This window comes from Ictalurus furcatus, chromosome 18 (genome assembly GCF_023375685.1).
Source record: "Ictalurus furcatus strain D&B chromosome 18, Billie_1.0, whole genome shotgun sequence".
Lineage (NCBI taxonomy): Eukaryota > Metazoa > Chordata > Actinopteri > Siluriformes > Ictaluridae > Ictalurus > Ictalurus furcatus.
In genome coordinates this window covers 19,656,127-19,671,284 of record NC_071272.1, presented here as the reverse complement: position 1 = coordinate 19,671,284, position 15,158 = coordinate 19,656,127, and the positions used below count along the sequence as shown (strand labels likewise).

Sequence of the window (15,158 nt, the reverse complement as noted above, 5' to 3'; positions counted from 1 at the left end):
GAAATCATTGGGGAAAAACAGAGCAAAAAAACTTTGTTCAACTCCTGAACGCCTACTGTTTCTTACCCTTGGCTGTTTCAGGCAAGTTAATAATTAGTCTCAACCAGACACCCTGTGGAACATTCTATCTAATGTGATAGACTGACTAAGCTTGGGAGCTATCTTCTAAAACAACAGTTAGTTTTTGGTGTTGTTATATTATATATGCACCTTATATATATGCACCTCCAGGGTTGGGGTTTCAATATCCGCCCTGTGTGTGAGGAGTTTGCATGTTCTCCCCGTGCTTCGGGGGTTCCCGCTGGGTACTCTGATTTCCTCCTCCAATCCAAAGTGTTCTGGGCTGATTGGCATCTCTAAATTGTCCGTTGTGTGCGTGGTTGTGTCCTGCGATGTGTTGCCGTCCAGGGTGTTCCCCGCCTTGTGCCCCAAGTCCCATGGGATAGGCTCCAGGCTCCCTGTGACCCTGTGTAGGATAAGCAGTACAGAAAATGGATGGATGGATGGATATTCCATCACCGTAGATCAGAATCTACTACTGTCAAGCTGGGATGCAGTGCTGCTGCTAGTCAAACTGGATTTCTTTTATTATAAGACCTGTATGATTTTTCTGGGGAAAAAAATGCACTTCTGCTAGTATCATGTTAACCAGCATGGTTTTTATTTCCATGCGCCTCATACATGTACACTTCAAGCAAGAGCTCAATTTCTAAGTAAAATCTCATACTTGCACGATTTTTTTTCCCTGTGACCTATGGGATCCCTGTGAACCTTTGTGGGAAAAAAAAAATAGTGCGCCTCCTTGTTGTATTGGTTTATATCCTATTACCTGTTCAATCTGAATGTACTTATATGTAGTTACATCTCTATGAGGTATAAACCTACATCACTCATATTTTCTAATAAGTTTAGTTGGTTAAATTTCCCAAAGTCTAAACATTTTTAAATAAATGTATAAATATAAACTAGTAGCCTAACGTAAACCACCATGACAATCCGAATAGATGTATTTATATTCGTTTACATCCCTAACTGGTCCAAAAAAAAGTCTGAAACACCAATTTTGATTTCAGAGACACTTTAAAGTTAAAGCGTGATATTAATGTGAGAATGAAACTGTCTGAGAATGAGTTGGAAAGGGTGGGGCAAAACTCTAGGCATGTAGAGAGAGTTTACTTTCTTTTTTTTTTTTTGTCCCCTTGTGTGGGCGTGATGTTTCAGACAGCAGTGGAGGCGGCCGGCGCTGATGGCGGCTCTTTTCTGGATCTCCCTCATCCTCATTTCCACCCTCCTCCTCCTCCTCCTCCTCCTCCTTCCTCCTCTTCTCCTGTTGCTCTCGTCCTCGCTCGGCTGAGCTCAGATGGAGCTGCTGAGAAAGGAAGGCACGCTGCATGTCTGTTTCCAAATCCCACGCCGTCTCCGTGTAGAGTCTCGTCTCACTCTCCAGATACTTTCGCTAAAGTACAGTGCGAATGTAGATGAGACACTTCTGACTAATCCTAATGCTAGTGCTGCTCCCTGCGCAAAAATCTCATCTCTAAATGCCCCAAATACAATCATCAACCACATTAACAAATATGCACATACTGTACATCAACTCTACATTTTTTCATTAAAAATACATACAATAATTCCATTTTTTACAGACAATTTATATAGGAGATGTTTGACATTTTTAAACAGTTATATTTTCTATTTTAATATATGTTAGAATTATTGGCACCCTTATAAGACCGTGGGTAAAAACAATTGCATAAGATTTCAATACACAGAGATTCAGTATACACAATTTTTTTCCCAGTTTATACTCTTTATTTATGTATCTTTTTAATAAATTTTAACATATCACCTGACATGAATCTGTTTAACACGGTGTGTTTAATGTGCAGCTGTCAGTATTTCCACGCAGCCCTGATCATGCTTGAGTAAATGTGCATGAGCTAGAAAAACTGTAAGTAAACGTCAGCCCAGCTGTTTGCTCTCATGGCTATTGTTTCCACCTGAAAAGGTTTCTATAGCAACGACACACACACACACACACACACACACACACACACACACACACTGATGATGTACATGGTTGTAAAGCTTTCCATGTCAGGAACACTAAAGACTTTTATCCACTACATAATCAGCACAGTTTTACATCTTAGTCGTGCGTCAGATATGCATGCAGATTTTTTTGTGTTGTCAATTGCACTGTGGAAAAAAAAAAACTGGATATAAACATTTGCTTCGCACCTCCGGGGTTGGGCGTTTGAATCTCGCTTCTGCCCCGTGTTTGCGGGGTTTGCATGTTCTCCCCGTGCTTTAGGGGTTTCCTCCGGCTACTCCGGTTTCCTCCCCCAGTCCAAAGACATGCATTGTAGGCCGATTGCCATTTCCAAATTGTCCCTAGTGTGTGAATATGTGTGCCATCGTGCTCTGCGATGGGTTGGCACCCCGCCTTGTGCCCCAAGTTTCCTGGGATAGGCTCCAGGCTCCACGTGACCCAGTGTAGGATAAGCAGGACTGAAAATGGATCAGAATATTCTGGTGATAATTTACTGCTTACTGCTGTATTTTTGTTATTCCAGTGAGAAGTTAGTGGTTGTATGCCATGTTGATGTCACAGGGGGACATTGTTAGTGCAGTTACAGTGGCATCTAATAGGAGCAAAAACCGATCATCATGATTTCCAATGAAGTTCAACGTCATATTAATGAGAAATCCAGTAGACGTAGTGGAGACAGCAAACATTGGACTCAGAGTCTCAGAATGCAACGCAACTATACAACACGGTTACAGCAGAGACCTGGCTCAGCAATTAGCATGAACATTAAAGCTTTAAGACCTGATCTGCTTGAGCAGAGTGAACAGATGAGGAGGTGAGAGAGCCGGACAGACGGAATGTCTGAAGCATTGCTGCATTGATCTCTTTAGGTAGAGATGAATTCGAGGGCTAAATCCCACTTCACCGCTAACATCAGATAGTCAAACGGTAATGTAGGAAGTGGAAAACTTCTCAGATTATTCCCTCAGTCCCTCAGCTGATGCTTTTATCCAAACTGACTTGCAGAACTCAGTCAGATGATTAAAGGAATTAAACAACAATGACAATTTGGAAATAAAATATCTACAGTAAATTGTCTATCTTTACCTCAAATGTGGGATACATTAAATGACACCACGCAATATTAGGAAGTCAAGTGTGTGTATAAAAGTGCATTGAATAAAGTCTTTTTAGTTTCATTGTTAAAAAGTTGGAAAACGTTGTAAACACAGTTACTGCTCAAGCCGATTGTTTGAAAAAATTACAGAGCTTGTAGATGTTGTTTGAAGGCAAAACTAAAGACGCCGCCTTTAAAGACTGAGATTTTTTTTTCCCCCAACAGGAAACAGAAGTGAGTGAGAGGGGGAAGAGGTGTCAGCTTCTCGAGCGGGAGGTTAAGAACAAGATCTCAGCATGCCAGAGTTTAGTAAGTTTAATCAGCTCACCTTTTCTCCACGACACTTTCAATTCCCTTCTCAAATGTCTGTGTGGAGGCGTGGTCTCTTCCAGACAGACCAGAGCAGTTTGTGCTGCAGGAACGTGTGATAAGGCTCATTAGAGGCCAAGCAAGAGGAACTTTCTTGTTCTTCTTCTGCTTCTTGTTCTTCTTTAAAGGTGCTTCTTCAGGAGCTCATAATGGCTTGCATGTATTCGTACAAAATGCATGTTCAGCAGGTAGTTACTTTCAAATAACTGTTTGTCAGGACCCGTAGATCCAGTTGATCTGAAATTTGGTGTAGATCCATTTTCCCTCACACTGACTGATGCAGCAAACTATATTCATCCACACAAATATGTAGAGCTGAAGCACAACCAAGCACAGTGTTCTTCCACAAAATGTATGCGGTTTTATTTTTTAATAAAATAGGGCCAAAACTTACATTGTGTACGTTTTAATGTTGGTCAAAAACAACAAATGTTATATTCTGACAGGTTTGTTTGCTGCTAAAGAAATCAGTGAAATTTGAGGAGCTAAATCAAGACTATGATATCGAACTCCCACTTATATCCATCAGCGAGAAAACAGCTCATTTACTAGCAGTTAAAGAGCTGTTATGTACTAAATGAATGACAGTAAATTCGAGTTGCTTAGTGCCTGTTTGCAGAGACACATTAAGAATTTATTAAACTGGAAATCAATTACTCTCCAGTTATTCTGTAGTCAGAAGTACACTCATCGTAATGAGTCCTAAAATATCAGGGACCCAGATTTTCTGTTGTAATTTTATTTAATCCCCTTCATGACTCAGAGGTGGCTTAGACGCGGACATAGACAGGACAACAGCATGGATTAAAGATGATATACTGGATATCAGGGGTTGTGGTGTCAGAGAGGACTCTGGGAATTTATTGTTATGTAATATGAACCAGCCTCCGTGGACCAAGTGTCCTCACATCAACTCTCAGTTATTTATACCAAACACCTTGCAAATACATTCTAGTGGAGTAATGTCTCGTAGCAGGGTCGCCGAGTCACTGAAAAATTTTTTTGCAATCTCAGCAAGGCCAAATTATCTAATATTTCTTATTATGAGATTATTATAAACCAAATATAGGTATAGTAAGTCTATTTTTAGACACTTTTTATTCATTTCAAGCTTGAAATTGCCTTAGATTGGCAGATACTTTGGCTAATTTCAGTAGTCTCTAAGGCATTATATGTTTATTATATTATAGACATTACAAGGGATATGTTCAGGGATATATTATCATGCTAATATGACGTAAGTTAATATTTTTGGATTTTACACTTATTCACGGACTTTGGAAAGGACTTTCAAACAGGACGCAAATGAATACTTGAGCCTTAGGGACATTATTTAAGGACACAACAGTAAATTCCCAACCCTCTAATCAGAAGGAAAAGCAGTGAGAAATGAATTATCTGTACATTTTATAACCTTTTATAGGTGCGCAGAAATGCAGCTGTGTCCCAAGCTGAAATTGACTCTGACCCTCAGGTTCAGATATGGATTGAGCGACAGCATAGGAGCTGAGCTGCATATATAAACGCAGGCAGCATTTTATTATTGGATTCTGTGTTGGTGGTGCAATGCAAACTTGAGGAAATGTGACGCTTGGCCTCCTTATGAAGCACAGATCTCAGGGGGAGGAATAATGAGGCAGTGTTTTACCGCGCTGAGGGACAAACCATACAGCTGCTCACTCAAGTCTGCGACTTTATTGTCTTTGTTTGAGGTTATTAAAGGTCCTATATTATGTAATGACATTTTTCTTTCCTGTTTTTTGTTGTTTTTTTTTTTGCACCTGTTTTTCAGTGTTCTCTTTGTCCATGTTTACGAACTGAAACGTGATGTACTTCCCTTAGCCAGGAGAGCCAAAATTCACATCACTACATGGCATTTAAATCACAAACTTGATCTGTATCATGCAAGACATTCATTTGAGTAACAAACTGTAATTGGATTGTAGCGGTCAATTCCTAATAGCTATATAGAAGCTGCTCCACTCCATAAAGTAACACAATATTTTCCATCACTGTTTAGGGTATTAGTATGTGATTTAGGATGATGCACACAGCACTCTAGTGAGATTAAGTTAGATAGATAAACAAAGTGATAGCTAGATATGAGGCTTTTTTTTTAAGCCTTTCAGTGACACAATTCATTTGAATCTGTTCGGTTAAATGATTCATTCACTGATTCACTCATTTCTCCAAATGCAGCCTGTTCATACTGCTGTCCACGAACAGCTTGAGAAGGGCTGGGTGATATGGACCAGAAGTCATAGCTTGATATTTTCAGGCTTGAATGGCGATATACAATATATATCTCGATATTGTTTATGTGGGTTAAATGCTCAGTTGTAAGCCAACTACATGTGAGGTTTCACAAACACCTTTATGTATAAGACATTGATCATAATACTGTAAAGTGCAAATACAGGGTTCCTCTTCCTGTTTGAGAATACACACAGCTTTGTAAATATCAAAATGTAAATGTAAAAAAATTACATAAATATATTAAACAAAAATAGTCACATCTCAATCCTTCTTCAGTAAACATACAGGTTATCCTTCCCTTTTCCATCCTTTCTTTATAAAATATATGAAATAAAAATATTCACATGTCTGAGAATATGTTTTCCGTTATTTAACAGAATTTAGCAATGTGGTAGGCTACCACATCTGTTATATCTCACCACCTGGCACTTTCCTTTTCATAGGGCACACCCTGAGTAAATGAAGCTTGTAAAGAGGTTTGTTTTGGGGCAGAAGGCTTTCCAGTCTGGCTTGTAACAGCACGACCTCCATGAAGTTTAATACAGTCTTCATACTGTAGTTTATTTCGCTGTTGTAAATGGTGAAAGAGGTTTGTAATGCTTCCAACACGTGTTGCGACATGTTTATTGCACTCTCTATATATTACCTTGCTGTGATGCTCATCCGACCTTTTAAATCCGACAAATGATTGAGCCATTGTTTTTCTTCTTACAAACCAGCTCATTGTTGCTATCTTGCCTTGTGGCTGTGTCGTCCTCCATAGTGCGCCAGAAAACAGGAGCGGGGGCAGGGTTACGTGTGGAGTGTGAGAGCGGAGAGACGCAAAAATCAAGCGAGTTGAATAAGCTTAAATACATTTTAATGCAACATCTATCTATTTATATCTCGATGTTAGCGATATTGTCTCATCCTCTATCGCTTTTGAAAATATATCGATATATCTCCAAAACGCGATACATCGCCCAGTCCTAAGCCTGAGTAGTGTAAAATAATCATTGCTGATTTCATAACATGTATGTATATCCATGAATTTGAATGCTTGTGTTCCACTGAAATGCTGGAAATTTCCAGCTGTGACTGAATCCGCTTGAACTGGACTCTATAAACTGACTGACTCCATTGATTAACCTGAAAAAAGAATGACTCTCAATCTAGATTCACTGACTTAAGGGGTGTGAATCATCACACACACACACACACACACACACACACACACACACACACAATCTATAGAGTATATGAAATGAAAATACTGACTTGTATATAAGGAGTGAGCAATAACAAAAACAATAAATCCTTTATGTATCCCACAGACACATAAATCTCTCCATCATCTCTGGTTAAAGCTCATTTTTAGTGACGCTGTTTCCTCTAAGCGCGCTTCGTCTCCCAACTCCTCATTTCTCAACCAGAAAACTGATTTTAAAACGGCTTCTCCGTTCGTGGAGAAGATTCTTAGCAAGCTAATGAATATTAATGAAGTCTGCTTTATGAATATTAATGACTACTGAATGAGTTGAAGAGGGAAAAAAAGACACTTTACTTCAATTTAATAAAAGTACACAGAATTAATTTTAGAGTACAAAACGGCTAGAGATGTGTTTCAGGTACACTAAGGAATAATAAGGACCTTTAAACTCTTTTGGATGGTCTTTTCCCTCAGCTTACCCCTTTGTTCCTGGGACCTTTTTCACGTTAAAGTGCAAAACTTAATTTCGCCTGAACCCTGAACCGCTGATGTGCCCTGTCTCCGTTGGAGGACAAGAGCTACATTTCTCTATGACTGTGTGCACGGTTGACCAGAGCTTCTCTGAGCATCTGCAGGAATGAGGGCCACACTGGAAGCTAAAGATCAGCTCATAGTGTCTGTCTCAATTACTGTCTCTCTCTCTCTCAATCTGCAGATGTTTATTAGCGTGAATTCATTCATTTTCAGTAAGCGTTTCATCCTGGTTAGGGTAACAGTGACGTCTGATGTTGATTCTTCGTCTGTCCAAATAGCACATCTATGCCTGGTTTAGAATAAAATGGCAAAAAGTGTTGACACATATTGGTGAGTGCAGACTGAAAACGTCCAGAATCTCCATCATGCTATCTCAAAAAACAAACGTGATCTCAGTGACATTAACTGTGGCATGGTTGTTAATGCCAGATGACCTGGTTTTCAGAAACTGCTGATCTCTGGGGATTTTCCCACACAGCAGGCTACTGAGTTTATACAGAACTGTGCAGCTTATTGAAAGTATATAGCTGAAGACTGAAAAAACATCACGTACTCTTTTTTTTCCAATCTTCAGCTGTCACAGTTTCGGTGAGCCTGTGCCCACTATATCCTGATGTAGCCCAACCAACTCAAGGTTCTACGTGTTATGCATTCTGAAATGCTTTTCTGCTCACCATGGTTGTAAAGAGTGGTTAAACAGTGGTTTATTGGCATGAATGTTACGTGACGTTGTTGCAAGAGCGAGTACAGAATGAACAGATAGTTAAAAAAATATCTTTGGGAGTACAACACAAACGCATCACTTCATTAACACTTACAATCACAAATCAGAGTAAATAAACAAACAAACAAATAAACACAACTGGAAATAACTAAACTAAATTTAATAAGGAGCAAACAAAATATGTAACTCTCTCTCTTTCTCTCTCTCTTTCTCTCTCTCTCTCTCACACACACACACACACACACACACCTTTTTATATACTCTCCTTTCCTTCAAAATCGTGTTCATATATTTGTGTCCCATTGAAAAGCTTTTGTAAATTTAAGTCTGCAGTGGAACTTTTCATCCAGTTCACTTTCCTTCCATTTTACTTCTACTTCAATTTCTGCAACAGTTCTGCCTTTAAACTTTGAGAGGCGGGGCCTAAGGGGCAGGGCATAGGACATTATTGTATAAATTAGTGATTCTGAATGTCCAGTATGGGCGCTGCTTTAACTTTTGAGTACGCGTCTAAATGGTGATGTTTTATTTATGTTTGTTTACGTCATTGAAAAACTGGCAGCTCCACCACATTTGGACTAGGTTGTAACTTTTATTTCTGAACTATACTTTGAAGTATTTGGTGGTTTGATGAGATGGAACATGATGTCCTGAAGGTTCCCAGCTGCATTCTCACAAATAAACGTCCTCACAGGAGATTTGTGCCAGGCCATGTTGTGTTCAGTGTCCCAGTGTACAGAAGCTGTCATGTCGGTGCTGATGCGCTTTGACATATGAAGCAGCCAGGAGGAGACTGAACGCTTAGTCAGATCCGAACGACAGCAAGTGGCTTTAAAAGTGGCTCCATAAAAACTCCGTAAAACTGTGCTCTGTTCTTCGGTTTTACAGTTTAGCAAATGAATGCTTCAGTAATAGCAGAGTCATACACTGATATTTGGTGTTCGTTTTTCTCTCAGGTTAATTTAGGATAGGTCCTAATCAGGACAATCAAAGCTGCATAATATCAGACAGTCAGACACATATTTCAGTTATCAGTGTTCCATTTAAATTACAAGAATTATCTAGCTGTAAAAGTTTTGTCTTGATTCTTAATTTTCTCTTTATAACAGATGAGGGAGTCGAGCCTGAGGCAGCGTCAGCAAAGTCACCACCAACAAAGGGTTAAAATGGTACAACCCGTTGTAGGGGTGTTACAGTGTACTTTAGATGAGTCTTTAAATGTGACTTTTATGTGCCACAGCTCAGGAAAACGTTTTAGCATTTACCATTAAAATGATTTCGCCTAGTATGTGTAATGTTATGGAACCTCACACCTTGATCTTGTATGATTCTTTCTTGTTTACTTCCCTTTTTTAAATGATTTTTTTTTCTTTTTAATTTTCATATTCATTATTATTTTAAGCGCTGTGAACTACATGGTGTATGATGTGGTGCTTTATAAATAAAATCTTCAAGATTATCTTTCTCTTCTATCTTAAAGATATGTCTTCTCTGATTGAAGCAAGATTTCTCCATTTAATTCAAACAGAGTTAAAATACGTTGGTACGGAATGTGACTTAGAGAGCATTTGAGTAAAAGACTAAGTTGGAATTATAGCCAAATACATTTTTATGTAAATGACAGGTAAAATTGTCGTATAATATGCGTGTTAATAATGTTTCTGTAAAATATACAGCATTCAGAGCCAAAGGAAAAGACGAGTACTACAGTATATTGTTATGTTCTCCTTTCTATGTATAGGGGTCAGAAAGGAGGGTAACAAAAAATGTGGGGGGGGAGAGAACTCCCATCTCCAGGTCCCAGGGCAGGCACCAAGCACAGCAGACACCAGATTTAATGGATAACAAAAAGAGTAACAAGTTCTATTTCTCTTTACAACTGGTGGGAGGCAAACAAACAAAGGCTTCAGGAGGGGAAACGGCCAAAACAACAAACAAAAGGTTCTTACTACAGACTTTTCGGCACACCTTACCTGTCATCAAAATAAAAAGGGAAAATAAAGACACCAGGTCTTCCCTCACTCCATCTCTGGTCAAAAACAGGAATAAACAAGGGTCAAATAAACTGGCATCCCACTCCCTACACATACTCCCACCATATAATTGTTAACAATAAACTATACCCAAAAATAATGGAAGAAAAAAAAAAACAGGGCACATGGCCTGGCATGAGGCTATATACAATTATATACACTATTTACAATAAAGGCGTGGTCTAACAAGTAGCAAACGCATTCAATGGACTTGTTAAATCAGCAATTGCACACTCCATGTATAAACTGCTAACGGGAGACACCTGCACCAAGGTGAGCAGAAAAACACTCAGGATCATTTTACTGTTTCACCTACACAGACGCACACGAATAGTCTCTCTCTCTCTCTCTCTCTCTCTCTCTCTCTCTCTCTCTCTCTCTCTCTCTCTCTATCTCTGTCTGTTTGTCTCTCTCTTTCTCTCTCTCGGCTGGAGAACTCTGGTTTCTTTTATACTCCTCCCTCCGCCTCCTTACCGAGCTGCAAAAATGACCAGGTGGCACTCATGATCCTGCAAAGAGAACAGTGTGAGGAGCAACAGAAAAACAAGAAAACAAGCAAAGAAAGTCACACAACAGCACCAACACTAATACAAATGATATAATTAAATTACGCACATACGTACACACACATGGACGTAACAAAATCTTGTTTCAGCCTAAACCATTAACATTAAACCCAAAGACAGTGCCAGTGCTTTAGCTAGTTCTTTCTCAGTGATGCGTAATCAATACACACTGCGTATTAATTGACCACAATCCCTTTAAACAGCTAATTATTTAACCATGATTATGACTGGATGCTGCTGATTCTTTTTTTTTTCTTCATCTTTGAATGATTTCTGATTCTTTTGCTGATTTTTCAGCCGTGTGAGATGTGCATGATGGTGGAGAGCGGAGCATTGCTTTTAATAGCTCTCTTTCTCTCTCGGCACATTAAATGAAGGGTGACAAAGTGGAGCTCATTTGTAGTTTGTGCAGGCTAAGGGGATTTGTGCCCTGGAGGACATGTTAGCTTCAATAAGCCTGTAAGCCAGTAAGTATGCTCTTGTATTACAGTTTGGTCTGTTAAGGGTTATTAAGAGCATTAGTAAGGTGATGTGCAATGCAATAACCAGTGCTGGTGCTCTGTTGCTGTGTCCATTATAAAATATGTCATGTTTATAGTGATTATACTCTGTTTAATTTAAGGTGGGATCCATGTGTGTGGCAGCGCTCCTGATTCTAACTACAGATACATTATATGGCCAGACGTATGTGGACACCTGACCATCACAACCAGATGCAGTTGTTGAACATCCCTTTCCAAAACCATGAGCATTGATATGGACTTAGAATTTATATATATATATATATTTTTAAACAACCTTCACTGTTTTGGGAAGTCTTTCAACCAGATTTTGGAACATGGCTGTGAGGATTTGCTCATTCAGCCACAAGAGTAAGGTTGGGCACTGATGTTGGACAAGGAGGACTAGCTTGCAGTATTTCATCCAAAAGGGGTTGAGATCAGGGCTCTGTGCAGGTCACTCATCATCTTCCACACCAACATTGGCAAAACATGTCTTCATGGAGCTCATTTTGTCCACAGGGGTGTCGTTATGCTTAAACAGGTTTGGGCCTCTTAGTTCCAGTGAAGGGAAATCATAATCCTACAGCATACAAAGACATACTATACAATTGTGCACTTCCAACTTTGGGGCAACAGTTTGGGCAAGACCCACATAAGAGTGTAATGGTCGTGTGTCTACAGTCTTTTAGCCATATACTGTAGCGTAAGATTGTGTTATAACAGTTTACAGGCTCACTTTGGTTTGTTCGAGTCAAATAACGTTTACAAATTCCCATAACCTTCCCATTTAGATTAATTAAAAAATTTATCAAAGGTGACTTCAGAAAGAACCTCCTAAACCTGCATGAAGACCTGCTGTAGAACACTGCGACATAGTGAAGGGTTTAACGCTGATTCATAAAACTGTTCTAACATAGTTATGTATATTTTCTTTGGTCCTTGAGTAAGGGACGGTCATATTTCTGCTTATAGGAATTTTCGGAATGGCCATTACAAATCCATGCCACAGTAATGGCAGAGTTATGTGAACGTTATCTGGCTCTTAAGTAATTTTTCAAGTAGGTTTCCATGTTACTATTTATAATTTTCCTTAAAACGTATAACAATGCCATAACACCATATGACAAATTTATGGATATCTTCTCTGTTCATAAATCTGCTACATTTTCTGACCACTCAAATAGAAACTGGCTAGAAAAAAATGGGGAAATAAAAATCTGTCAATACAATTGTGTTATACAATATCACTAGGATACAATTAAGACTGAACAAAAAATAGAGCCAATATAAAGTTGTGGCATAATTTTCTGGTCTAATGATGACCCATTGTGGAACCCTCTGGAGTTTTATCACTATACACACACTACTGAACAAGAGGATCATTATGGATTGGATTGGATGAATCATGTAATTCCCATTTGTGTTCTCACTAGCCTCCTCGTGCTGAATGCATGCTGAATTCTCCACCCCGTGCTTTACTGCACTGCACAAGGCTAATCAGCTGCTTCCTGTTTCTATCTGACAGAAGCATGAGCTCCAGCTGGCAAAACAAGAGAGGAAACGCCTCAACCTCCAGCTGTTCAGTCACAGCCTGAAGGCGGAGCAGTACGAGGAGGTAGGAGTTAATCAACAAATCATATGTATGCTTTTTACTCGGCTCTTAAAAAGTTTCATGTGATTCCACTGCATCCATCTAACACAATCCAACACCACAGTCTGATCAATAACCACTAATAACCTCGTCGTGATGTGAACTCAGCTCAGCATGTAATCCTGTTCTCAAGTGTCTTCTGGAAAATGAAACACAGTCTAAAAAGAAACAGATTTTTAAACATACTTTTAATGGGTTTTTTTTTTTTTTAACTGATAATGAGGTCTTCCAATCCTTTGGCCACCTACTAGTTTCCCAGATCTTTTCTCCAGATCGCTGCAATAGCTGCTGGTGGAACAGGACACAGCATTTCTGCTGGGATACGAGTTGCCTTGTTCTTTGGTAACTGCTTCAGCGCCCAGGATGGCTAGCTCCAATTCCAGTGGGTTGTCATGGGGTGGCTCAGGGTTGCTTGGGCTTGCATACAGCTCTTCCGTGTATTCTCACCATCTGCTTCTTATGCCTTGTTGGTCAGTCAGGACCTTCCTGTTCTTGTCTTTGATTGTTCCTTTGCGGGCAGTGAAGGGAGTTCGAATTTTCATAGCTTGCTGTAAGCTTGCGTGAAGAGGTGTCTGGTGTGACCTTTTCGAAAGTCCTCTATTTGGTTGCATCGCTGATCCCAGTATTCTTCTTTGTCCTTCCTTGTTGCCCTTTGAAACTCTGCGTTTAGTCTTCTAGCCTTGTCTCGGCTAGCCGTCCCTGGCAGCTTTGGCTGCTCTTCTTTGATGGGCGATTTTGATTTTGCCGACAGCCACATTCTTCTTTTCTCTGGTTTCTTGTATGGTATGTGTTTCTGCACTGTTTCAATAATCGTGGATTGGATTTCCTGCCACAATTCATCCGTCTGTTTGTCTGCCGTGCCAAGAAGCTTGAATCTGTTCTTCAATTCAACTGCGCATTGGAAACAGGAACCTTGGAGACATCAAATTGCTTTGGTGGAGCATTCTTTTTGCTGTTGCAGAATTTCACCTTGATGGTGGCTACAAGCAATATCCTATTTTGGCACCTGTTCCAGTGTTTCCTCGATTTTGGCATAAAGCGTTCGATTTCATCTTCTCAAGCATCTGTCGTTGGAGCATAGACCTGTAAGACCATGATATAACATAATATAAAGTAGCCATATACACTTCAGAAATCATCCTGCTGCTTTTGTCAACAGTCACGTCATTTTTTTGTTTTGAAGAATGTACCAAATTGTTGAGTACGTTCGCCTCACACCTCCAGGGTCCGGGGTTCGAGTCCCACCGGGGCCATGTGTGTGCGGAGTTTGCATGTTCTCCCCGTGCTGCGGGGGTTTCCTCCGGGTACTCCGGTTTCCTCCCCCAGTCCAAAGACATGCATGGTAGGCTGATTGGCATGTCCAAAGTGTCCGTAATGTATGAATGGGTGTGTGAATGTGTATGTGATTGTGCCCTGTGATGGACTGGCACCCTGTCCAGGGTGTACCCCGCCTTGTGCCCGATGCTCCCTGGTATGGCTCAAGGTTCCCCGTGACCCTGAAAAGGAGTAAGCAGTAGAAGATGGGTGGATGGATGGACCAAATAGTTGATTTTCGCCACACTTAATTATTTTTGCTGTCTCTTTCATGGGTTTGTTTAGATTTTTCAGCCTAATGATGGCTTGCTTCACTGGCAGTGACTTTATACACTTTGGACTTTATATTGAGAGTTAACAGCATTAGATTACAAATACAAATGGCACACTTGAAATCAACGGTAGACATGTTTATCTGCTTACTTGTCAGTGAAATAATGAAAGAATAATTTTGGTCCCATACACAAAAGTGCTGTAATTCCTACACTGTTTACCTGAAAGTCTGCACTTTGTATAAATAAATATCATGCAAGTATAGGCCCAAACTGCACAATTGTTGTAGTTGTTATAAATATATATATATTTGTAATCATTTGTCATCAAAGTTGTTGGTAGTGTGTAATATTTTAGACATAAAATGTTGCAGATATTTTTTTCGCAGTAATCTTTTTACCTCTTTTTACTCCTCTGGTCGCCACTGATGCCTGCTTCAGTTGCTTATATTAATGTGAGCTAGCACAGAACTCTGTGTTTACATTGTACATACAGAATATGTAATCAACACATCTCATTTCTTCACCTTCTTTTGTATGATTCTCCCTCAAGTGCATATGTATGAGGATGAGAAGTCCAATTTGAGCAGGATTTGGC

The 15,158-nt window shown here is 39.7% G+C and overlaps 1 protein-coding gene across 1 annotated transcript in view; it reads left to right on the top strand.

Moving 5' to 3' along the window:
• The window catches only part of rimbp2a (RIMS binding protein 2a), a 73,817-nt gene that overhangs the window by 28,238 nt on the left and 30,421 nt on the right, over window positions 1–15,158 (top strand). The window contains exons 5-6 of the mRNA XM_053649435.1: window positions 3,375–3,458; window positions 12,849–12,938. Of these exons, the coding sequence (XP_053505410.1) occupies window positions 3,375–3,458; window positions 12,849–12,938 (174 nt within the window). The remainder of the gene's footprint in view (window positions 1–3,374; window positions 3,459–12,848; window positions 12,939–15,158) is intronic.